Below are 26,447 nucleotides of genomic sequence, written 5' to 3'. Positions count from 1 at the left end.
AGATGCTGTCTAGTTAATCGAACTTTGCTCAGGCAAATTAGATTGGACATTCGTTCGACTGACCTCTTTCTCAAAATTGGACCTAGGAGTAGATTATTTGTCCTAAGTATATTACGTAACTGTCGGCAACTTTTATTTGGCTCAGTTTCAGTGAAGTGGGTGTAACATAGAGACTTACTGTAACATTTAATTTGTGCTGTTTCGAAATAAATAAATGGCTCGATTGAGTTCATGCTGTAGCCAGTTTTAGAATGAGATGAACCAGTCTCTTCCTGTGGGTGTTGTAAAAGGCGAATGCGGGACCTAATGTGAGACTGGGCAGCAGAGCTATTGCCAACTACGAACTTCGGAGTCCAGTCCAGCTCTGCGGTGTGGAAGGCAAGGGAGGACATCACATTTTTTTCCAGGAAAGAGGATTTCCAGGATAAGAGAGTAAATTGAGTTGGTAAATAAATGACCATGCAGATTAGTAATGCCTTACAAAACTAATGTGGGAATCTCTTTTCAAAAGCTTTTAAAACTACATTACCTAATTGATTAGTTAGTGCTGTTGAACTCGCTTTTGTGCCTCAGTATTCTTTGATTTAGCCATGATCACAAATTAGTAGGAAAATTAATTAATTGAAGATTATCAATAATAAAGCAACTTGACTACCAAAGATAATAGGTTTTAATCAGAAATTATAGTTTAGTTACACACATTTTGTAAATGCCTACCCAAGACAGCAAGGTTTGATGAAAAGGTCGTTACAAAATTTATAATTTAGATACATTAATAAGAAAACAAAATATCTACATAAAACAAAAATACTAAACACATGACTGAAATCGATTGTTTTCTTTACGAAACACGTGTTCAACGATCGTCTTTGTTTTGTAGTAGCAGCACGGGCAATCTTTTATAATACAAAATTAAAAATATTATAATTTTTAACAAAATTGTTATGAGATATAAACTTCTAAAGAATATGGTTCGGCAGGTATTGCCTGTATATAGCCTCCCAGAACTGGATATCGTCTTGCCCTGGATGCGTTCTCGGGACCAGTTGGTCCCAATGTCAAGGTAGTCCTGCTTTTCCAAGGTATAGGGGGTCCACTGTGCGCCCAGGCTGCGGTCGGGGTAGGGTTCCTGAAAGAGGTTTATTTTGTTGTTGTTGTTGTTACTATGTTGTTTAAATATTGACAGTCGACTGTTACGGTGTGGTATGATCTGACGACTGAGTTGTCGATGACTCGCTCCACTTGAAAGCAATAATATTTTTATTAGAGTAATCTATCCTAAAAGGCTGTTAACATTTCATAACATTACAAACTTGCGAAGATATGAAATAAAGCGTAAAAATATAACAAAATCAAAATCACATGCACGAAGAAGAGAAAAATGCGTTTTGTCCAACAAATAAATCTAATTTAAAAATCTTAAATCGTTCGCGGGCAATAAAGAGTTTTAGAGACTGTCTTTCGTAGGTTTTAAATTACCGGGTGCAAAAACGCTCATAACAAACCCTTGCATGCTCCTGTTCTGAACTTACCCGTATTTGGCAAAGTTGGCCCATAGTGTTGTGACAGTTTCTATCATTTGGAACTCTTTCGATTTCAAATCTATCTTTATATTGAATGCTTTTGGTGGAAAGAGGTACATCGTGTCGTCCCCATGGCACACAAAGGTTCCAGGTCCAAGCATTTCCCTAGTTTGACATACGTCACTAAATATGTTAAGATCAGATTTGCAAGTGAACTTGTATAGGTAAAATTTGTTCCGACTCGCTTTTGCTGCAATCTTTTGCCAACGAATTGACCCAAATTCGAAATCTTCTAAAGAGCAGAACCGAACTATCGGCAACATATTACTTTTAGTAATAAATTCATCTTTATATGATACTTTTTTAATTTCCTGCCCACTTCTAACGCATCTTTCGTAGAACAATGATATCTTATGTCTTCTGGACAAAAAATTCAGAAAATTCAACTGTTTTCGAAATATTTCATACAATCCTCTAATAACCAACCCGAAAACACCTTCGTGCTCGGTGAAACCGGACATCACGTCAACTCCCTCGTGGATGCCTTGACGCAGAACGGCAAACACGTCTCCGCTGAAAAATACTTCATTGTCACCAAACTTCTTTTCACTGACAACACCGAAATTTAAGTGAAGGGGCAGTATAGATTGCTCGTCAAACGTTACTGGGACATCTAATTTCACAATAGTTTCCACTGGCAGAGATTGTAAGAATTTATAAATTTCACGTGTATTTGTTGATTTGAAGCCCAATTTTCTTGCGAATTTTATGGCTTTCTCTAGAGGTTCAGTAATATTTGGCCAATTACAAGTAGACGCTCCACTTTGAGGTATAGCACGTTTGAACAAACCCTTTGACATCGGCGACATCAAGTGGTAAGAGACACTGACTCCGCCAGCACTCTCGCCAAATATAGTAATATTTTCCGGATCTCCACCAAAATTGTTGATGTTTCTTTTAACCCATCGCAGAGCTAACACTTGGTCTTTCAAACCAGCATTGCCTGGCACTTCTTCTATATCCAGACAGAGGAAGCCGAGCACATCAAGTCTATAGTTTATGGATACATAGATAACATCGTGTCTGATTAAAAATTCAGGACCGTATGTTAGGTCACTACCGGACCCACTGAAGAAACCTCCACCATGTATCCATACCATGACGGGCAAAGGTTTAGTGGGTTTCAAGTTAGGTGTGTTGACATTAAGATACAAGCAATCTTCACCGCCCTTTCCTTTGTTTTCAAAAGACAAAGTGTCGATTTGGTAACAGTCGGAACGAGCTCGTTTGCTGTTCTCACTCCTTTCCACGGTTTGATAGGCTGGGGATCCTGTTTATTGGAAAATATTTTTAGTTGAATATCAAAATGTAAATATAATTTTAAATCACTTAATAATCTAAATGAAAATCAATATAACTTGCAAAACATATTTTCATATAAAAAAAATGCTATTTGATATGATTGATGAGATGATATTAGACATATATTTAACGGGACATAGACCTTAGGTTTTTATGAGCTCACTGGTCGAGTGGTGATTCATTTTAAGTCATGTGATTGTTGTCTACTTCCTGTCGAAATATTAAATGTCTAATGAAAACAAATGTATCAACAAAATTGAATCTGAGTCAACTGATGTTATTATTTTATGAAATCTTTATTTAAATGAATAGTAGTAATTATTACAATACACTTGGAATTTTTAGGTACCTTAAATCTAAGCTCTCCAATCGGCGGTTCGGCATAAGGTATTCCCTTGAAACTGTAGAATGTACCACCATACGGGTTTTGCTCGTGCGTCCCTTCCAATGTACCTTCATTTACTTTAACCAGAACCATTTTAGAATAGCCAACAGCTAATACTTCAAGACCGACGTTCTTCCAATGAATACGGTTTTTATTACTTGTCTTTTATATTTATGTCACAAGCGTTACCTACTGTAGTTTATCTATTAGTTATTGAATTTTATCATTTATTGATACAAGGAAATCGACATATATAATATAAATCTGGGTTTCCTACAAACGGGTTGCTGTGTTGATATAGATCTTTTGATCTACATTTATGTGTGAAACGTAGAAGAGGATTTGTTTTAACACTAACAAAACAAAACAAAGGTGTAAGACCAAAGTGGTCTTACAGACACATGACACTCGTGCTTCAGTATGTGTGTCTTTACATATTTAGATACTATGTTAGGGCTCCGTACCCAAAAGGCAACAAATGGAACCATATGTTGCAATACTTTCCGTGTAACTATTAATCTCTTACAGGATTGTATCTCACGATTACGGGACCGGTGCTTATGCTATTGAAAGAGATTTGAATACGTAATGATTGTGTTTTTCTAATGTCGTTACTATAACAAATACTTAGTATAAATAACATAAAAAAATATACAAAAAAAATTGTTTGGTTCAGGCGTTACTTTGCACATGTCCGTGTTAATAAACAATACAATTTTATCTTACTTTCTGCTCTACAAACGCTCGCGCAAGCTCCACTATGCTTAACGTTTAATTCTTTGCGTTCTCGTTTTTACTTTCACCTGACTGCTCGAAGGAGGGTTATGTTTTTGGGCGTATGTATGTTTGTCTATTTTTTTGGTTTTATTTGTAGCATTAATTACTGACTACTTTTTACAAGAATGATAACTTCAGATGCAAGATTTAAGCAAATTATTCGTGGACCAAGCCATGGGCAACGACTAGTCATTAATATCAGTTGAAATAAAAATCAGTTTTAACTTGAATAGGTCATTAATCATTACATTGATATTAAAATGATAATGTATCGGTTCATAGTCCATTTAAAAGTCTTGATGTGTTACTAATGGTAATTTTCCACCGACGAGGCGAGACGAGAATAAAAATCCCGGAAAATGCACAATTCCCGAGGGAAAAGCGCGCAATAACCGAATACCACGCGGCGGAGCCGCGGCCAAAAGCTAGTAATTATATATTTTGGGATCTCGGAAACGGTTCCAACGATTTCGATGAAATTAGGTAAATAGGGTTTTTTTTACCTCCTTTTGGCGATGATACTTAAAATACCTAAGGTTGTGAATTAAAAAACAGTCGTAAATGTACAACTTACATAATTTGAGAATCATTTATTTAATAATAGAATCAAACTAACGTACGAGTATAAACATGATATCCTTAAAAGCTTTGCCAGCCACTCGACGTTGTAATACTCGTTACATCATCTGAAAATTTACTAACGCGAGACTTCCGCTTAGCGTGGGTTGTGACTTTCGTATGGACAGTTTCCACTCGTTATTCATGATCCTCTTTCTTCTTAGTCGCTACACTCTTGACAGAGAGGAGAAAAGTCGTGGTCATTGATTGAAAATTAATAGTGAACCTTCGTGACGACTATATTGGGAAAATAACGTGGCGGTTTCTTCTCCCTTCCACACCGCGTTGCTGGAGTCGAGCGCTCGTAGTTTCCCATAGAGAGCGATGGGATGGGACTGGTGGATCAGTTTATACCAAACAATAACAACAACAATACTTAATAAACTTTGTAAGTCTCACCGTTTTCGTGTTTTATTTTCTGATCTTTCGAAAAATTCACTACGCCAGCACTAAAATTTTGAGTTGTGATATTTGGAATCGATTCTTTTTCAATAAGGCTCTGAGCAACTCGAAATCATGCGACGGAACAGACCACTTGCAAACGCCCATATGACGCACAGACTGCACCAGGTTGGTGGTGACCAACCTCTAAAAAGGGAGAACTCCCAGCGCCATCTAGTGAGTAAATAGAGAAACTCCAAAATCCTGCATAACGCCATCAAAGTTTCTCAACTCAGACGCATAAATAAAACTGCCAATGCTCTTCGTTCGGTCTTCAGTCCCCAACATTACATCTGCCTGGAGAGAGATCTTTCTATTATAGCCTCTCCCCAGATATGCATCAAGGTCACGTGTAGACCCGTCACCTCCGTCTATCTGCTCCAGCGGTCCTTAATAACATAAGTCTAAAGGTACCACGTACCATCCCGAGATATCCCATCAACAATATTTTCGTTACAGAAAAGCACAGAACCAATCTTGGTAAATTTTGTCCCCTGAATCGTATAATGAGAACATATAATGAAATCGAAACACATGACATTGATATTTTCAACGATTCATACGCGTCATTCAGACAAAAACTGTTGAATCATTTCAAAGACGACAATAACTAGCACTGGTTATGAGTCTTTGATTTAATGCAAAATTTAACTTAATGTAATCTAAAATACTATTTAATCTATCCACATATACGTTGAGCGCTGTATATACCTATTGTTAGTGTTACATATAGTATAAGAACCATTGTAAATCTAATGTAATTTCCTGTGTAAACACTGTTGGTATATCAATAAATAAATAAATAAATAAATATCGGTGTATCATAATCATGATACATGCAACTGTGTCGAAATATCGGGATAAAAACATCTGATTACATATTTGAACAAAATAAGTTAGCGGGTAGGTAGTATTTTGCTATTTACATCTCCATCTTGACTCCAGCGTATTCATACAGACTCTTCCAGAAGTCAACCACATCGTCGTTAAGAGCAGCGCCAGGGTTCAGATCCACATCAATGTCCATGTAGGATTCGGCGAAGTAATCGTACTCACACCAGACAATATTCGAGTAGCAGTCATCCACGAAGGGTTTGCTGAAAGTCAGTCAGTCAGAAACTAGTCGAGACGAGACAGACAGAGAGAGACGAGACGAGGCGAGACGAGACGAGGCGAGACGAGACGAGGCGAGACGAGAATTTAAATTTGTATCTCGCGCGCCCGCCGCGAGCAGCCGCGTTCAATTCTCGTCTCGTTACGCCTCGCCTGTGGAAAATCACCTTAAAATTGCCGATGCTTTGATGGTCGGACGGAGCAAAACTACAGAGCCTAGCACATAGTCGTCAAGTGGCTTGTTTGTCTATTTTCCACCATGTCCGTTCGTGGCTTAGCTTAGAGATTGTTAGTGCTAGAAAGCTGAAATTTTCATGTGTGTAACTACGGCGACACACAAGTAAAATATAAAAAAAATTAAGGTACATCCCCTACACGTAAAATGGAATGATTTTCTTAATCGTTTAAGGCTGCGTTTGCACCATGCACCAGAGATGTGTTTTAATCATAAAGAATTTGTGCAGGAATTATGTACATGAACTTATAAATTCTACTATCTCCGTTATACTTTTGTACACGTAGTTCTTACATCAGGCGCAGGGAGCGACTCGACTCGATTATTAATATGCCGATCATTCATACAAAGATTTTCCTAGTATTCGTTTACCACTTTCCCATGGGAACTATGCAATTTCCCGGGATTTATGGATCACATTATTGCAATGTGTAAAAATATACCTCATAACCAGAGCCCGTACTTTTGATGCCAATGACATCAATTTGACCTCACGCTGCATATAGGATGATTTCAATTAGTATTCTCATAATTAATAATTTGTACATAGGTATCTATTTAATTTTACTTACCCAAATTTAGCAAAATTTGTTGTAATAGTAGACAGCATTTGAATCAGTTTGTATCCTTTACTTTCTTTATCTAGTTTTAGCCCTGCGTTTTTTGGCTCAAATAAGTGCAGCATCAGATCTGATTGGCTCGCCCCTACTATGCCATACTTCTCGCGACTCTCTTCTGTATATATGCTCCTCTCGGAAACTCCGCAAAATCTGAAGAAGTACAGTGCTGGCCTTCCCAAGAATGTGTACGACAAAAACCTCATGTATCGATATGTTCCCAAAAGGCAGCAACAGTCTGAAATGTACCTGACAAATTCTTTCAAAGTTATATGAGTAGTTGATTTCTCTCCAAAGTAATGATCCCGTATTTTGTTCGCAATATCCAGAATTTTATGTTTTGATGCATCCTTTAAAATTCTTCGAGGTACAAAGAGCTCGGGAGCAGTTTTATAAATGTTTAATGCAAGGTTCATTAGCATGCCGATTCTATCAGAAGCGCTCATGTTGGCATAACCTGTCATCACATCTACTCTGTTTACGTTTCCATTCATTAAAGATTCTTCGGGATCTTCAATTAAAAATCGTTCTTGTCCAAAGTCTTTTTCTACGACAGATGAATAATGACTCATATTTAAAACAAAATTGTGCATATCTTCCGAGCGAAACAAACAAGGAGCTTTAACTATAATGTCGTCTACTGATAAACTTTGCAGAAATTTCAATAATTGATCAGAATCTGGGTTTTCAACTTCTAAGCCCAACAGGTAAGCTAATGTTACAGCTCGGCTTCTGGGCGAGACGTCCACTGACCAATCGCACATTGGGATTCCTCCTAGCAAAACAGCTCTTTTGAAAAGATTAGCTGACATCGGCGATACCACGTGTAGTGCTACACCGGCTGAGCTTTCCCCAAAAATCGTAACATTGTTTGGATCTCCACCATAATCTTCAATATTACATTGGACCCATCTTAGTGCAGCAACCTGATCTTTAAACCCTGCATTACCAGGCACTTCCATACTATCTAAACAAAGAAACCCGAATGTATTCAGCCTGTAGTTAAACGTGACCAATAAGACACCCTGTTTGACTAAAAAATCGGGACCATAATCTTGTTCGTCTCCCGATCCATACCTCAATCCACCTCCATGTATGAAGACCATTACTGGCAGAAGATTACTGGGTTCCATGTTGGGAGTATAAACGTTAAGGTAAAGACAATCTTCATTGCCTATGCAATCGTGGCATTCCATTCTTTGCAGCTTTTTTTGAGGACAAATTGGCCCATGCTTTGTTGCTTTTCTGATTCCTGTCCACTGTGCTGGAGGTTCAGGTGCCTTAAAGTTAAAAATTGAGTGAATTAGTACGAGGGCATCATGAGATCAAAATTAGTGCGACGCACTAGAATGAGATCACAGCAACTAGTAAAGGTGTTCTTTATCGTAAAGGTAGTGATAAACTTGAGAATTTACTTGTAATTAATGAGCTCTAACGAATGTAACATTATAAGTAAAAACTCACAAAATAGACAGGAGCATTTTAGCGAATATTGGAGCAAGTGTGCTAGCGAGTTCTATGCTTAGCTGTGTTCGTTGTTCAGTTCGACAAATAATAACGGCTAACGCTCAACGTTCTGTTACAACTGAATGCTCAAATAATAACGCTTAATGTTCTGTTATAACTGAATGCTCAAATAACAACGGCTAAGGCTCGATGTTCTTTTACAACTGAATGCTCAAGTTTATCAGCACCTTTTAGTACTTTTAGTAAGTAAATACCTTAAGTAAGTAAGTACCTTTAGTAGTAGGCATCAATTAAATGGTTTAAATATTTTTTGATGCATCTCTTTATTCTTGTGATAGAAATTTTATGCAAAACACTTTAAATATAATATTAGTTAAATCTAGTGAATTAGGTCTTAGGTCATAGGCCACCACGGCTACTCACTACTCACGCCAATATACTTGATAAAAGCCGGCCAAGAGCATGTTTTTTTACCTTAAATCTGAGGCTCCCAAAAGGCGGCTTCGCGTAGGGGATGCCCTTGAAACTGAAGAAGTGTCCGTCCTCGGTGACCAGCGCTTTGCGTTCCCCCTCCAGCCAGCCCAGGCGCGTGCGTTTGATCACGGACGCAGACATCGGGTCGTCGGCATCCTGTATCACTAGAAATAATTAACCAGATACATCACACATCACGGCCCACAAGCATAAAAACCGAGTCGACCATTTTTTACTACATGAAAGGTAATGTAAACTTCAGTTCATTATTATTGTTAATTGTTTATACATACTCAGTATTTGTTTGTTTGTTGGCTTCGTCTTCATTATATCTTGACCATTGATCTACTTCCAATGGTCGTACTGACTTAAAATTTGCTACGTTTGATGATAATGGGATTTTACATACCTATCACCATCAAAAAATTAAATATTTATCAAAACCATAGATTTAGAACAATAATAAACAACGATTCCATTAAGCCCAAACCGGCTTAGTTACGTTGTTTTATAACAGAGTTCCGTTTCCTACCTTCCGGCTTCAGCATCAGATCAGTTCGAAAGAATTATTAACTTAAAGCTTCTTCTTAGTCGCTTAGGTTTATTAATCATGATCATTTATAGACGCGCGAGCATTACTTAGCTTTGACGAGTTGGCCATCTACGGTCTTCTTCATCAGGTCCAGTTTACCAAATGATACTTTCTGAATGTAAATGCTTATCTTAATGCTAAAAATTCCAAAATCGCCATAGGTGTGCTTATAAAATTTGAGGTTTGTCCTCGATTTCCCTAGAATCCCATCATCAGATCTTGACTTGGTGTGAATAGGACAACCTCGGAAGTATGTCCTTTAGAATTGAAAAATAATTTTGAAATTCGGCCCACAGCAGGTGGTAGGACCTTGTGCAAGGTCCGCCCGGATTGTTACCACCATCATGCTCGCTAATCCTGCCGTGAAGCAGCAGTGTTTGCACTTTTGCGTTTCGGCGTGGAGAGTAAGACAGCCGGTGAAATTACTGGCACTTGAGGTATCCCATCTTAGGCCTCTAGATTGGCAACGCATCTGCAATCCCCCTGGTGGTGCAGGTGTCTATGGGCGGTGGTGATCTCTTACCATCAGGAGACCCACTTGCTCGTTTGCCATCCAGTCGAATAAAAAAAATAATTGCGGATTTATCGCGTAACAAAGAAACAAAAAAAATACACTCGAATTGAGAACCTCCTCCTTTTTTGAAGTCGGTTAAAACGGGCACATATAGGCTCGCATTGCTGTTGAAAGTCATCTTTGTCACGTGTTTGTCACAATGTTATGTTTGTCATAATCATAACATAACTCTTTTTCTCCGAATCTAATAATAATTCAGAATTATTATAAAACAAACTTAACCTAACCTATAGAGTTCTACAGGATGATCACCTAAAAACGTCTGACAACGGTTTCTCCGAAGAAAAAAATCATGAACGAAATCGCTACGAATATTTTTTGAATCAAGCGTAACTTTGCGGAAGTCCATACCAACAAAGCGCGCAAGGAGAGTGAGGTCGCGGTGAGCAAAATAATAGTCATTATCATTATATTATGACTTTCAAAAATTATACGATTAGATACGCACCCAAACAAAACGTGTTACTTACAATGACTGTCGGCGTTATCGCTTTCGTAAATCGTCTTGCCCATAGCGTTGTCACACTATCAATGTCACTCTAACGTCCAATCCTTCTACTGTTTATATCTCTACCCCTATCTGAAAAAAATACCAATTTATTTAGACAGTTGACTGGAATAAAAACTAAGTCTATCTACGTGCTAATTTCATGGCTGTTGTACGATTACAGTGCCACTGTGAACGGTAAATGTAAGTTTGTATCAGTCCAGATTATCTTTCGTGTGCCCTAAAATGATGCAGCAAACATTTTGAAATCAGTACGAAAAGTTGAAATTATGAAGGCACTTTGAGTCCAAGAGTACAACAAAGAATTTCTACTAATTTTGTTTAAATGCATGGGTGCATTTCAATTAGGCAAGGACAAGGCAAGGAAAATATAAATAAATAATAAATAAATATCACGGGACAATTCACACCAATTGACCTAGTCCCAAAGTAAGCTTAGCAAAGCTTGTGATATGGGTACTAAGCAACGGATAAATATAATTATATAGATATAGATACATACTTAAAACCCACCCAAGGCCCGAGAGCAAACATTCGTATTTTTCATACAAATATCTGCCCCGACACGGGAATCGAACCCGGGACCTCAAGCTTCGTAGTCAGGTTCTCTAACCACTAGGCCATCTGGTCGTCTACACTACACAATATAACTTGTTACATGGATCTATGGGTTTTATTGATCACCTATTCTGCCATAATATAAATAAAAGATCAGCAAATAACACTAGCTAATTTGGCAAGAATCAGAAATTAAAGTTACGGCTGTATTTATTTTTTGTAGTATTACTATAGCTGGTGCCCGCGGCTTTGCCCCCAGTGTATTTTTTTGAATTTTCTAAATCTTCTTTTATATGAACCTTCTTCTGACAATCGCAAACACGACAAAAAAAGAAATAGCGAAATCGGTCTAGCCGTTCACGCGTGGTGCCGTGACCAATGGAAATAGGGATTCATTTTTAGGGTTCCGTACCTCAAAAGGAAAAAAAACGGAACCCAAATAGGATCACGGACGCATCAAGCTGAAATTGATATTGGATACTCAAATCTGCGGTTCCTTGAAGCCCTGAAAAAATTAAACTTCTAAGTCAACGCAATCAAAAGTTACAGTCATTAAACAACGTGTTCCATACAAATAGCAGTGCACTGTAAACCTATAGGGTACTTTCAGTTGTCCTAGAAACTTGAAATTTGGTATGAAGGTAGCTATTATAACACAACCAACTAGAAAACTCTGAAAAATCTTGATTTTTTATGTCTGTCTGTAAACATTATTGACCAATTTAATCTGACCCACTGACTGACACTGGATGTATTAAATCACTCGGAAAAATCGAGAAATATCTTCAAGGCACGATTCCCGTTTACATACCTATAAATGTGCACGGAACCCTCGGTGCGCGAGTCCGACTCGCATTTGCCCGGTTTTTTAGGGTTCCGGAGCCAAAATGGCAAAAACGGAACCCTTATAGTTTCGCCATGTCCGTCTGTCTGTCTGTCCGTCCGCGGCGTTGCTCAGGGACTATCAATGTTAGAAAGCTGTAATTTTGCACGAATGCCGAGAAAATAGTACAATAAAAATTAAAAAATATTTTCTTTAGGTTACCTCCCATAGACGTAAAGTGGGGCTGATTTTTTTTCTCATCCAACCTCATAGTGTGGAATATCATTGGATAGGTCTTTATACCATTAGGGGTTTGCTAAGACGATTTTTCGATTTAGCGATTTGTTTGCGAAATATTTAACTTTAAAGTGCAAATTTTCATTAAAATAGAGCGTCCATCGAAAATATTACTTAATTTTTACGTACTGGTTACGGAACCCTATTTTGGGCGTGTCCGACACGCTCTTGGCCGGTTTTTTTATATTAGGCGTTACTTTGCGGAGGTCTATATTATCAATGAACTAAAAGAATTTCTTGCATAAGCTTGGCTATCATAAGGTCGCGGGTGAGCAAAGAAATTCTTTTAGTTCATTATTAATCTTAGACGACCAGATGGCCTAGTGGTTGCTAAGTACCCATAACACAAGCTTCGCTAAGCTTACTTTGGGACTAGGTCAATTGGAGTGAATTGTCCCGAGATATTTATTTATATTACCCTTGATGACTTCAATACGAATTCTTGTAACTTAACGTAAATCACTATAGTAATATTGAATGAATAAATACACTAAATTAAAATATCGATGATATGGGAAATGGGAGTATTATAGAGTGACAACTCAGCAAAAATATTCTATCCAACAAGAATGTTTCTATTATATTCAGCTTAAAAATCTCATCATTCGAAAAAAAACTCAAGATACAAGATAAATACAGTTAATGTTACCAAATCAAACTACAAAAATCGTTATAATTTTTAGGTTTGGTTTATTTTTAGTTACCGACGATGACATCATAGCACCTTTTACCAATCGGTCATCGAACAACAATTTATCAAAAAAACCCGGAAATAAATATCCCTATACTTAGTATGTTTATCACTCACATGAGACGATAAGATAACTCATTATAGAACTGTTTCATACTGAATGTTTTATCGACTTCCTTTACAGGCACGGGGATGTATTGCGATGTTTGATGTGCAAGGTTCCAAAATGGGTCTCGATTTAAATTGCCAGTGTGTGCCCTGAATTGCCTCTGTTCATTCAATAAGTAGATAAATGATTGCAGGTGCTTTGATAAAAATAAATACTGGCTGAAAAATTAATTAATAGCAGTCTGAGTTAATGCAATATGTGTCTTAAACCTAATGATTTGCAAACTTAGCGATGACATCATAAAAACCCATAAGTTTTAGTTTATTTAATTTTATTGTACCTAATATACATTTTTTATAGTTGGACCTGTAGGTATTGTTCTGGAAATAAAATATATTTATTAGTCTAAAACCATATTGCCAGATTAAGGTACTTGTCCCACCGCCGACGATGAGATTGAAGCGATTAGAGCTAGGTAACTAGAAACGAGTGAGCGAGCAGCGAGAAGCGAGTGTAGTTATGTCGCTAGGCTATAAGCGAGCGGGGCGGCTGTCAAGCTAACATCACTGAGCTAATTTTATAGCTCAGCGAGTTTTATATCTCTTGTCACTGCGACAAAAGAGCGAAGAGAGTTCTCGCCGGCGGTGTGAACAGCCAGCGATCAACTATTAATATATGTATCTCGTTTACTCACACAGGAATGATATCTTTTGTTCGTTTCTTGAGTAAGAAAATAGTCGATAGCGATTGGCTACCGGCGGTGAGGCAACTGCCTAAGCCATCGTCCAAGATCCCGATAGACTAGTGATTATGTATATTTATAAATTTAATATTGTTTAATAGTTTTTACCCGCGGTTTTGTTCGCGTAAACCATTAGATAAAGCAGATGAATTGAAATTTCGAGATTTTCTTAAATTTCCAAAAATAACATCGTGGATTTCATTAACGTCACACAATTTTCGCCAAATTTCATGTTTTTAATCCTAGTGTTTACGATTGCTAGGTTTTATCCCGATCCCGTGAGAATATTGGGTTAAAAAGTAAGTTCTGTGTTATTCCAGATGTTCAGCTATGTACATTCTAAATAGCATTCGTATCTACCCAGAAGTGTGAGCGTGAAGAAGTAATATACACCCACACATACACGCATACTGACAAACTTTCGCATTTATTAGTAGGATATGCAACAATGTATTATATATACAAGGTTTCAATTAAACAACTGAAAATCTGAAATTATTGTCTCTAGAATCAAGAAAAAAGTTCGGTTATACTATACTTTTAACTAGGTTGCCATACATTTTAATGTAAAATAACTTTTGTCGACTGTAGGTATCGCATTCTAATTCAAACTACATATGCGTTCTAATTTTCAAATCGATCCATTAACTATTGAGGAGTTCCCAAACCACCAAAATTACAGTACCACATATATTATTGTCACCGGACCTAAATACACCTGCATTAATATCTGCCACAGTGGAGCGTGCAAAAATATCAGACACGTCTATCGGCCCTAGAAATAGAGTCGTATCAGATATTTATGCACGTTTTATTGAGTCAGATATCGGTGCTGGTAACTGTAAACAAGTGTGGCAAGTTTCACGTCAATCCACTGGAAAAAGGTGAAAATTCACTTGGAAGATTTCACCAGGACATACATACTTACATACATGTTTGGCTAGAAACGGAACTATGGTTTCATAGGGTCGGGATCCTGTACTATCTGAAAGTATATCGCTTCTACGTGAGCAGATAGTGCCACAATTATGCCGTGTTTTTTTAGTTCTTTGCAATATTTTTCAAATATAGCATTGTCATTTCTGATAGTACTTACGTCCTTGTAAATTTAAACCTGGCAAGGTCTAGTCTCGTTAGTGCAAAGCAATAGAGCATAGTATAAAAACAGTAATACAATTTGCGAGTGCATTAAAAATGCCTGGGGATTCGGGAATGGGACAGGTGTAAGACCGAGTCTTAGTAACGTCTAAATAGGCAGTGAATTGCAAAATGTCACAGGCCTGCACTGCGAAATTCACCGTTTGAACTGCGTATCATGTCGTCCTGCTCTCGCTCATAGTATTTAGTACCTATGAGCGAGACGATACGATACGAACTTCGCTTTTCTAATTTTGAGGCAGCCCCCAGCTTGGCTTCAGACGAACGTTCGAATCGCGATGCGTTTTTGTTTGATATTCGAGGCGCTGCGTCATCATGAGATGAGTGGGTTACTGGGGTAATAAAATGAGCAGTGGTGTCGAATTGCATACCTGGGTGAATATTCGGGCGTTTGTCCGCCGTCATTGTTCTCAATTACGATAAACATCAACATGTGTCAACATTCATCAATATGTGTTGGATGTTGATGTTCGTTGTACCTATTTCTTAAAAATCTGTTTAAAAAAAGTGTTGAGAACAATGAGGGCGGTACAAACGCTCGAATATTCACCCACCTGTTACTGTTAAACTCATTGATCTGCCACCTCTACTATAATTCTGCGTTTAAAATGAACTTTGCTTCTTTATGTACTATACTAAATTTCTGTTAAAAATTTACATTTGAATAGCATTTTTGTTTGCTGACTGTATTTGCGTTGTTATCAACCTACAAATGTATCCCAAAACTTCAAGTCAATCCACTAATGGTAGTGGGTCAAAATTTTTGCAAGGTTTGACCCAAACCAACAATAAAAACAATAAACTTCAAGTTAAATAAATTTGTAAAAATAAAATTCTAGTGAGTTTACATTATTATTACACTTACCTCCTGTTTCACCATCCATTGATTAAATTTGCCGGATAAATGTGAGGCCGTCTCTGTTTGTTTTGTTCGAATAGACGGAGACAGCATCACATTTATTCGTCAAATAAAATTAATCAATGGGTGGTGAAACAGCCCCTTAGCCCACTTAGTAGGTACGGTCACGATCGTTAATTTGGGACCCATTTCGTGAAAAAGTCCTTTGAATTGTCATACAAAATGACAGATATTCTATCTTAAGTGGGTCCCAAATTAACGATGGTGACTGTACAACATGAAGTACTTGGAATCCTTTTAAGTATTAAAAAAGAGTTACTTGAGCCACTCGCGACATTAGGATAACTGTACTCGTGATTTCAACTATATTAGGTAGTACCTAAGATATTTGTGTTAAATATAAATATTTTGAAACAAATAAATCCATTAAATTAACTCGAGACATTCAATATTGGGGTACTCCTTATAATAATAGTTCAGCCTAGGCTCTAGGAAAAGCAATATTCTGAATTACAAAGAAAAAGGACAAAGCAAAAGTGCCGCTCTCAGAATTCTGTTCGAATCATTATTATTGATATTAAAAGGCTCCTCCAAGCACTGATGTATCCTCTAAGGCTCTCCACTCCGGTCTGTGCTTTCCGCTCCACTGCGATCCCGCGACCTTAACGCGGGTTGTCGCACCATTTTGTTGGAGGCCTACCGACAGCTCGTCTCCCGGTCCGCGGACGCCATTCAGAACTTTCTGACCCTCGGCCATCAGACCTGCGAGCAATGTGCTGCGCTCAATGCCACTTCAGTTTCGCAATTCACTCGAGCTATGTCGGTTACCTTGGCTATGGTGGGTACCTTATCATAATTTCTTTGGTAGATTATGGAATGTCAATATGACACCAGTAGCAATGGGTCGTACATAATTCAGTTGTTTCGACTGTATTTTGTGTTGACTCCCTCGAGGAGAATAATCATTTTATTTTAATTGTTGTTTTTATTTCAATAAGCTGTTGCCCGCGGCTTCGCCCCCTTACAGTTTTTTTCTTAAATTTTATTTAGCACAAACCTTGTCCTGACATATGAACACAACAAAAAAATAATTATCCAATTCGTTGCCGTCGTCATTCGAAAGTAATTTCGGTGATACATTTTGATTTATAAAGATATTGACATTTTTAATATTTTCTGTTTTCAGTTTCTTCGATTAATCATCAGTATCTGTTTTCGCTTTATTGTAAATCCTTGTCCAAAATGCTAGAGTGTCGGCGTTGAGCTTGCTTCCCACAGTAAGTGTCTCGGAAATGTCGACGTGGTTGCAGGAATAGCTGTTGTACTCTGGCCACTTTACGCCCAAAGACGAATTTGGGGTCGGATTTCTGGAAAGCAACAAGTTAATCTTTAAAGTACCTTTGAGTTTTTGAAGATTTTAAATATCTTCTTGAGATAATATAGGAACAGAATGTAGGCACAAGGCGTTGGTTGAGTAACCTAGAATAACCAATTACATTTATCTCAATTTTATTAGGTCCTCCAGTGGCGACCACGAACCTTAAAACGATGCGTTGGCAGGCCACCCACTAGGTAGATGCGAGTGGCGAGTTGTCCTTCATTGTGGCGTTCTAAAGGGGGAGGCTTTTGTTCTGCAGTGGAGGTTTTTTGGCTGATGTTGATGACTTTTACGAAAATGCGAAATTTCCACGGGACTCAGACGTAGTTGCGGGTAGAATAATACCAAACAATATTACTATTCTAGGTTTTTACAGCAAAATAACGGCAACTGATGATGATCATATAGACAACGCCTTAATCTCATTATATCCTGGTACACAACGATAAAGTTAGCATTAGCACTTCACTTATTGCGCTTATCAAAGTTATGTCAGTAATGTGAATGGTTATTTTTTTATTATATGACTCATAACATGATCAATACACTAACTGAGTTGTATATCTGCTTAATTATCTTAAGTGGCAGATTAGTTCGGCTGATAAACATGGTAGGTGATCCAAAAACTAATGCTTTACACTTAAGCAGCGTTTCCACCAATAATGTTTGATGTGTTGCGAGGGATGTGTTTTTCACTAACCAAAAGAAATGCTTCATTTACACATCCTCGCATGTGCTGAGCACATCTCTGGTGGAAACAGCTGAGCGGAGTGAGGTGAGCTAAGTGAAGTGTTTCCATTGGTTAATAAAAAACATATTCCTCGCAACACATCCTCGCAATTCTCTGGTGGAAACGCTGCTTTACGGTTATCGGAAACAAACACTAGTAAGACTGAGTTGAGGCGAACTATCGTAACTTGTTTAACCGTGTCTTAAATTCGATTTCATTATATTTCAAACTTACCCGAATTTAGCGAAGTTGGTAAATACTTTGCAGGACAATTCAATCATCTTATATGCGTTACTGGTGACATCTATCTTTAATTTTTTCTCTTTCGGGTCAAAAAGGTACACCATGTCGTCCAAATGGCTAGCCCCTGTGATTCCATATTTCAGACCTTCCATACCGTAAATGTTTCTATCTGACACGCAACAAAATCTGTAGAAGTATCTCTTGGCATTGGTTGATTTTGATAATAACTCCATAAAACGATGAGTATCATAAATGGTACTGGAGTCTGAAACATATTTGACAAACTCCGCGAGACCTTTCGAGTCAACTGCCTTCTCTTTAAAGTAATACTCGCGAATTCGATGAGACAGCTCCCAAATCTTTTCAGGTGTATTATTGCTCATCATAATCCTAAATGGTGCAAACAATTCTGGATGTTTGTGAAACAATGGCATAAATAATAATTCGTACGCTGAAATTCCTAGAAGACCTTCTTCACTTGTGTAACCTATCATCACATCTACTTCACTTCCTGCTCCGCTTACCAAGAGATGCTCAGGATGTTCAGGTAGAAATGCTTTTTGTCCCAACTGCTTTTCAACGACAGGGGCAAAATAACTCATTTTAACCATTTTACTACACATCTCCTCAAATTTGTGCAAAGAAGGATTAGTGTTTACTAATTTTTCTACTGGAACATTTTGTAGAAACTCGAGAAGTACTTGCGGGTCTTCAGTTTCGATACCTAATTGTTTTCCTAATGTGAAAGCACGTGTTCTACCTTCGTAAGCCATGGCCCAGTCTGTGAGAGCAACTCCACTCATCGCGATGGCCCTGTTAAATAGACCTTTAGAAAGTGGTGATATGATGTGGTAAGATGTAGACGCACCGCCAGCACTTTCTCCAAAAATAGTCACATTGTACGGATCACCGCCAAACTTTTGTATGTTTTCTTTGATCCATTTCAGAGCTGCTACTTGGTCTTTCATACCGGCATTGCCTGGCACGTCTTCAGTGTCTAGACAGAGGAAACCTAAGACCTCAAGTCTGTAGTTAAAAGTAACTATAACGACGTCTTGTTTTACAAGGAAATCAGGTCCATAATTGTCGTCATTTCCTGAGCCAAATTTGAAACCTCCTCCGTGTATGAACACCATGACAGGTAGTACTTTCTGCGGCGTTATTTTTGGGGTGTAAACGTTTAGGTAGAGACAATCTTCGCTTCCAGGGACCACGGCGAGTGTTAAGTAGTTATACTGGGGACAAACGGGTCCATGTTGAGTTGCTTTCCGTATACCAGTCCAAACGGCGGGTGGTTGTGGTGCCTGAAAATGTTGAAAAATGGAATTCAAAATGATGAATATGAGTTAGATGAGCAAAATGTAAAGGTTCAAAGACTTGTGATTTGTTATAGGCACTTCCCAAAACCATGCTTTGAGTGTAGGGTATAATAGAGTGACTCAAAGCAGTAGACAAAATTATAGATGTATTTTTTTAATTGTCAACGGAAACTAAGGTTTCACTAGTCTAGTACTTTGATGGTTATGGCAGCAAATAATAAACAAAATTAATAATCAAAGATTTCATAAGAGGGGAAATTTTTCTCGGTTTTTATTTTTATCTAATTGTTTAACTGGGATTGCTAGATATTGTCAGACGTTAATACCCTAAATATCAAACTTTTTTCACATGCACAAACTCTTGCCTTAAATCGGAGGTTTCCAATGGGAGCTGCAGCGTAAGGTATACCCTTGAAGCTGTAGTAGTGTCCATCTCCCGTCACTACTTCTTTCTTCTCGCCCTGAAGCCAGCCTTGCTGCACCAATACCCTTGGATTCTTATCAGGCATCTTCATTTTCTTCTTCAAGTGAACCAAGATTTATATTATCACTTTTAATGCAGAGGTTTTATTTATTTGCATCAGTTGCAGTTCAAGTGAACCAAGATTTATATTATCACTTTTAATGCAGAGGTTTGATTTATTTGCATCAGTTGCTAGGGATCCAACATAAATGAAATACTTGCTACAATTTTAGTATTAATTGGACTTTCGTATCTCAAGATATGTGATAGATAGGTATGATAGTGTAACTTATCTTTATCGAGAATGCGGCAAAGTGACTAAGTACTGGTCGCTTGTTGTTTGTTTTTCGTATTCTGGTGGTGGTGATAGATGGGTTTGTGTGATTTGTGTGTGTTCTTACAATGTGGAGGTGGAGGAACTGCATGAACACGCATATCTTGCATAAACTTAGCTATCATAAGGTCGCGGGTGAGCAAAGAAATTCTTTTAGTTCATTGATATGGACCTCCGCAAAGTAACGCCTGATTCATTTTATTAAAATAACCAATTAATAAGGTGTTCCCATTTTTTTATAAATAAAATCATCACAAGATTTAGTGGCAAAAACATAAACCCAAACAGCTTACAAAAAATAGCAGTATTTTGGCGGGAATAAAAAAAAAAATACTTAAACGGTTTACACCTAAAACGAGTAGTAGTTTTTTATTCAAATAAGTGATATTGTTTTCGATACGAGTTCATCATCAAGTGACATGGTATTATGTCCTTGAATTTATTTGAGAAAAGCTAGTGCTAGTGCCTCTTCTGCTCCCCTATTTCGCGGACTTTGCAATAATGTAATGTACTATTTTTAAATAAATTATACCTAACAGAGTTAAGCCGTTACTGCGTCTTTATGTATCTGCTTCCAGAAGGCGAACATTTCTTCATCAAGATCGTTACCAAGCGTCAAAGTCTCTCCAATGTCAACGTGGTTCCTTGAGTAGTTGCTGTAGACAGGCCACTTTACACCAAGAGACGAATCAGGGGTCGGGTTTCTGTAAAAAAATAAAATTATGTTGATTATGTTAGTACTAAGTATGTATAACTCTTTGTTCTACGACGTAAAATACATATATGAACTTAACACATTACAGTACAAGCGTTAAACAAAGACGAACATTTTGGTTTACCGAAATATTAAAGCAGACAGAAAGAAAAATAAAAATCAAACGATAATAACATTGTAAACTATTTTACAGTAAAGTAAACGTACGAGGGCTCGTCACTGTCCCTATAATTGGCATCTTTAATCTTATGTCATTAGCAATAGTGATGACAGCAGGGTGCCGTTTATTGGGCATTCATTAGCGTGTCGAGCACTGGGACGTTTACTTATAATGATTAAAAGTGATTATAAAATGTTTATTAGATAAGAGTCTTTATACGCTTAAAATGCCATACACCAGTTTCAAAGGTTAGCTTCTCTAATTTTGAAAACATAAAAAGCAAATAAACGATATAACTTACCCAAATTTTGCAAAATTGGTAAAAACTTTACATGATAGTTTGATCATATCATAAGTCTTGCTGGTAATGTCCAGTTTTAAATTGAACCGTTTCGGGTCAAAAAGATACACCATATCGTCTAAATGACTGGCTCCTATTATATCGTATTTTTGGCCGTGCGCACCGTAAATGTTCCTTTCGGATACGCAACAAAATCTGTAAAAGTATCTTCTAGATTTCGCAGACTTCGACAAAAGTTTGGCGAACTCTTTAATGGGATAAATTCCCATTTCTGATGCGAAGGTGACGACTCCTCTGATTCTTTTTTCATTTAAATTCTTGTCCCCAAAATAGCGAGTGTAAGCTCTTTCAGCGAGTTCTAATACTCTATCAGGACTAGTTTTAGTGACGATGCTAGCGGGCAGTAAAAGATCAGGGGATTTGCTAAAAACGTCAGTCAAACTGTCTGAAAACATCGAGATTCCAAATAATCCTTCTTCGTCAGTATAACCAATCATAACATCGACGTCTTTGCCAGCACCTTTTTTTAGAAGCTCGACAGGATGCTCAGCTAAGAACGGCTCTTGGCCGAGCTTTTTCTCTATTATTGGCGAAAAATAGTTGATTTTCCACATAGCAGTTTTTTCTTCGTATTCATTTAGAGTTATTTTTGTATTTATTAATTCTTCAGCCGGAACGCTCTGTAGAAAATTAAGGAGTTCGACAGGATCTTCCGTATCTATTCCTAGTTTTTTACCTAGAGCCAAGGCTCTATCCACTGCATCTTCTGACATTGCCCATTCATTTAGCGCAGTTCCACTCATTGTTAGTGCTCTATTGAAAAGCCCTTTAGCGAGAGGCGATACGACATGAAATGTAGTAGAAGCTCCACCTGCACTCTCCCCAAAAATTGTAATATTGCGAGGATCACCACCAAATTGCTGAATATTATTTTTGACCCATTTCAATGCTGCTACTTGGTCTTTCATTCCGGCATTACCAGGCACATCTCTTGTGTCCAAACATAGAAATCCAAATACATCCAGTCGATAATTGATCGTCACTAAGACCACATCTTCTTCTACTAGGAAATCTGGTCCATAGTTATCATCGTTTCCAGAGCCCCATTTGAAGCCTCCCCCATGAATAAAAACCATTACAGCTAGTGGTTTCTCTGGCTTTAATTGTTTGGTATAAACGTTTAAGTAAAGGCAGTCTTCATCTCCTGGGCAGATCTCTTTGAGTATGAAGTCATACTGAGGACATACTGGCCCATGTTCCGTTGCTTTTCTTATTCCCGTCCAAGAAACAGGTGGTTGTGGTGCCTGAAATGTTACGATACCCATGAAGCCGATATGATAAATTAATTATTATTATTATTATTATTTAGAAGCCTGTAGATGTGTCCCACTGCTGGGCAAAGGCCTCCCCCCATGTCCTCCACTCTACCCTTTCTTGGGCGATCTCTGACCAGCTGCGAAGAAAGGCGTCCAGATCGTCCCGCCATCGACGCCTGGGTCTGCCACGCCGCCGAAGTCCATTTTGTGGTATCCAGTCTGTGGCTATTTTAGCCCACCTATTGGGTTCCATACGGCTGACGTGGCCTGCCCAGTCCCATTTCAGCCTGGCAGTCTTGACACCCACATCAGCAATGCGTGTTTTGGAGCGCAATATAGTGTTCCGGATCCGGTCAACCCGTTTCACTCCCAACATACTGCGCTCCATTGCTCTCTGGCAAACCTTCAATTTAGTCTTCTGTAACTCAGTAAGTGACCATGTTTGAGCACCGTAAGTTAGGACAGGCAGTATACACATGTCGACGAGCCTCCGCTTTAAGGCTAGCGGAAGATCACCCTTCATGTGTTCTTTCATAGACCAATAGCTCTTCCAGGCGTTTTGGATCCGTCTTTCGACTTCCTTATCTTGTCTGTGGCTGAAAGAGACTAATTGGCCTAAATAGGGATACTCGTCGACATATTGTAACAACTGCCCGTCTACCTCTACCTTACGTTTCGTGCTGTTGGTCATTACCTGAGTTTTTGACCGGTTCATTTTCAGACCAACTCGAAGGCTTGCAGAGCTTAGGTCTTGAAGCATTGTTTGTAATTCCGATGCGGATGAGGAGAACAGAACAATGTCGTCAGCGAATCTAAGATTGGTTAATCTTAGATTCTTAAATCTCAAATTAATAATTCGCTTTTATTTACGGCCTTGCTCCTGTGAATTTATGAAAAAAACCGGTCAAATCCGGGTTGGATACGTGCATAAGATTCTGTACAAATTTTCAGGTGTCAGCCATACATATTTTACAAATGGCGCTGTCTGCAGTGTGTTACCGGCATCCAGGCATTTTTTAAGGGAGGTTAAAGTAATCTATTCCCGTAACTTAACCAAGACATTAATTTAATTAATAAACTAATTCAGACTTTGTTAACTTTCTAACAAAATTATAATAATGCCAGCAATGTACAGCAAAGTAAATTAACAAGTAAGTGTAAATGACAGAAACAAAGTCTGAATTTTAGTTAACTCGTATTCATTAATTTAATGTCATGGTTAAGTTACAGAAATACGTCACTTTAACTTCCCTTAAAAAAAGCCTGGCTGCCAGTAACACACTATATAAAATCCAGTGTTAGCAAAGCCTTACTTCTTAGCAAAATTTACGCCGTGCGGGTTTATTTTGATTATATCTGGCATAGGCAGGAAGACTAAAATTTAAGGGTTTCAGACTTTCGTTAATGGATGTTATGCTATATTAAGAACTACCATCAAACAAAAGTTTTTGTGAAAAGGTGTTTAAAGACAAGTGTTTCGTTTTTTCCTTTTGAAGTACAAAATTCTGGAAATTGCTGGACGGTATCTCGAAAAATTCTTTCTTTGTATCTGTCTATTAAAAACATGATTGCTACATTTTATGTTTTAACTTTAGGCTCCAGTGTTTTAGGCCGGGATACCTATATATTATTGGCTCACATGAAATTGTTTATTCGAGTATTTTTGTACTAATGATTTTACTCATAATTATCACTCTTCCTAATTTTTCTCTGTATAATTATTCATAAACTTGGAACACTAATAAGGAAGTTCCTAGAAAATCGTGTTAAAAATATTGACGCATAAATTGGGCTCCTTCTTTTTGTTGATTGAAATCGAAGTTCTAATCTAAGCTAACCTATTACTTATATTTAAATAAAATAATTGTACAAACGAAATTTATGATTACTCACGTTATGAATTTGAATAACTCAGTAATCTATTTTATTACCTTGAATCGCCACCTCCCAACTGGCGGGGCCGCATAGGGTATACCCTTGAAGCTATAGTAGGATCCGTTCCCTGTAACTAACTCTTTTCTCTCTCCTTCCAGCCACCCTTGCTTTACGCACACTCTTAAACTGTTCACCATTTTATGTATTATTTGAATTTGATTTTGTGATCACTTATCCTCTTGCAATATCCAAGTGAATTGGCTTAATGATTGTTGGAAATATTTAATTTTAAAATTTGTTATCTCAATGTAATGATAATTATTGATAGGAATTTCGGTCGATAGGCTAATGACATCATAGTGAGAATGTTAATATATTTTAGGTAGGTAGCGAATATTAAAACAACACACAGCAGGTACAACTTTTTCACAATCAGGGCCTCAGTAACTTTCTCGATGATCAGTACAAGATGGCTTATTGAGACAAGATGGTACTACGGGTCGTACTTTCGGCTATTTATCTATGTATAATGTAGCGTTAGCTTATATAGGAATTTCAGCGCAACTGTCATTACCAATGAATTGAAATTACCTGAGTGCTACTATAATAATATGACTATAAGCTATATATATGTAGTAAGGAGCCAGAAATATCACAGTTTGAATATGGAAGATTTTTCGTACATGAGAAAGAGGTTCACTCAGCAATGCCACAAAAATATTCGTACTCGTATTAATCAGTTGCTGAAAAAGTATTACAGTTAAAACTTATCTATAGTGAAAAAAATGTCTACTATAAGATTTTTCTATAAGGATTATTAATGATAAAATAACACTTTCTACTCTTAACTGAGTTATTGATCTATTTACAATTTAAGCTAGTAAACCTAAAATACATGTCTTGTATTTTTGGATGGGTATAACATGATAATATGGTAAAATTAGAATGGTGAATTTCTGCAGTCAGAATATGCTTAGCCTCGTAAAAGGATTAGGTTTGATCAATTACAATTACCAATTTTACTCAAAACGAAGACACTAATAAAGTGGACTTTATAACATCACATCAAATTAACTTTTGATTGACAAGAAATTGTCATTTGGCGTTGACGCGTCTTGAAATATCTTTTGCCAAAAGGCGACTACGTCTTCGTCGACGTTTGTGCCCAAGATTAGTTTGTCGCTAATATCTAAGTGATTATTTGAGTAGTTACTGTACCCAGGCCACTTCACACCCAGTGAAGAATCAGGAGTTGGATTCCTGGAAAAGATAATTTTATCATGATTAAAAGAAGATTATGACTAGTGATCAAAAATATTGCCTTAAAATAATCAGAATCTGTTGATACGCTTTTGCAATTCAATCAAGAAAACTCAATAATTGTGAAATGAAATACGATTATAAAATAATTCACAATTATGGCTTACCCGAATTTTGCAAAATTAGTAAAAACTTTACACGACAGTTTGATCATGTCATATGTCTGGCTGTTTGTATCCAACTTCAAGTTTAGTTGCTTTGGATCAAAGAGATATACCATGTCATCTAAATGACTAGCTCCTGCGATTCCATATTGCTGGCCAGGCAAACCATAAATGTTTCTATCGGACAGGCAACAAAATCTGTAAAAGTATCTTCTAGATTTACTAGATTTTGAGAGGAGATTTGTATACTTCTTGATAGGATAAAT

General features: G+C 37.5%; 4 protein-coding genes and 1 pseudogene across 4 annotated transcripts in view; 1 reads left to right on the top strand and 4 right to left on the bottom strand.

Moving 5' to 3' along the window:
- gogo (thrombospondin-1 like protein golden goal) overlaps positions 1-26,447 on the top strand; it is a 533,136-nt gene that overhangs the window by 88,446 nt on the left and 418,243 nt on the right. The gene's annotated exons all lie outside the window — the stretch shown is intronic.
- Positions 1,192-3,466, bottom strand: LOC141436357 (esterase FE4-like; annotated as a pseudogene).
- Positions 5,775-10,734, bottom strand: LOC141436351 (juvenile hormone esterase-like). Its single transcript, XM_074099292.1, has 4 exons — positions 10,649-10,734; positions 9,013-9,168; positions 7,027-8,351; positions 5,775-6,203 (listed from the first exon to the last, which is right to left on the bottom strand). Exons 2-4 carry the CDS (start codon positions 9,151-9,153, stop codon positions 6,029-6,031), a joined length of 1,641 nt encoding a protein of 546 aa, XP_073955393.1. The 5' UTR covers positions 9,154-9,168; positions 10,649-10,734; the 3' UTR covers positions 5,775-6,028.
- On the bottom strand, positions 10,669-25,817 carry LOC141436603 (uncharacterized). Its single transcript, XM_074099599.1, has 6 exons — positions 24,814-25,817; positions 21,567-22,870; positions 20,944-21,094; positions 19,959-20,114; positions 18,266-19,578; positions 10,669-10,758 (listed from the first exon to the last, which is right to left on the bottom strand). The coding sequence occupies exons 1-6, from the start codon at positions 24,952-24,954 to the stop codon at positions 10,755-10,757; spliced, it is 3,069 nt and encodes a 1,022-aa protein (XP_073955700.1). The 5' UTR covers positions 24,955-25,817; the 3' UTR covers positions 10,669-10,754.
- Positions 24,985-26,402, bottom strand: LOC141436362 (uncharacterized; the record flags this gene model as incomplete). The annotated part of the gene is given in 3 exon segments (XM_074099301.1): positions 24,985-25,018; positions 25,976-26,017; positions 26,185-26,402. Coding segments are annotated over 3 exon segments (294 nt in total), but the record flags the coding sequence as incomplete, so codon positions are not given.

Source organism: Choristoneura fumiferana, chromosome 16 (assembly GCF_025370935.1).
Source record: "Choristoneura fumiferana chromosome 16, NRCan_CFum_1, whole genome shotgun sequence".
NCBI classification, from domain to species: Eukaryota; Metazoa; Arthropoda; class Insecta; order Lepidoptera; family Tortricidae; genus Choristoneura; species Choristoneura fumiferana.
Note: the sequence above shows the minus strand (reverse complement) of the source record. Positions and strands in the feature narration are given on the sequence as shown.

What these genes read in the sequence shown, in the direction of transcription:
- LOC141436351 (XM_074099292.1), bottom strand. Translation starts at nt 9,153, where the DNA reads ATGTCTGCGTCCGTGATCAAACGCACGCGCCTGGGCTGGCTGGAGGGG. An exon ending in TTGGGAGCCTCAGATTTAAG is followed by an intron (nt 8,352 to 9,012) that starts GTAAAAAAACAT and finishes TTTAACTTTAAG; the next exon opens with GCACCTGAACCTCCAGCACA. An exon ending in ACAAATTTTGCTAAATTTGG is followed by an intron (nt 6,204 to 7,026) that starts GTAAGTAAAATT and finishes ACTGACTTTCAG; the next exon opens with CAAACCCTTCGTGGATGACT.
- LOC141436603 (XM_074099599.1), bottom strand. Translation starts at nt 24,954, where the DNA reads ATGGTGAACAGTTTAAGAGTGTGCGTAAAGCAAGGGTGGCTGGAAGGA. An exon ending in ACCAATTTTGCAAAATTTGG is followed by an intron (nt 21,095 to 21,566) that starts GTAAGTTATATC and finishes ATTTTTTTACAG; the next exon opens with AAACCCGACCCCTGATTCGT. An exon ending in TTGGAAACCTCCGATTTAAG is followed by an intron (nt 19,579 to 19,958) that starts GCAAGAGTTTGT and finishes CAACATTTTCAG; the next exon opens with GCACCACAACCACCCGCCGT.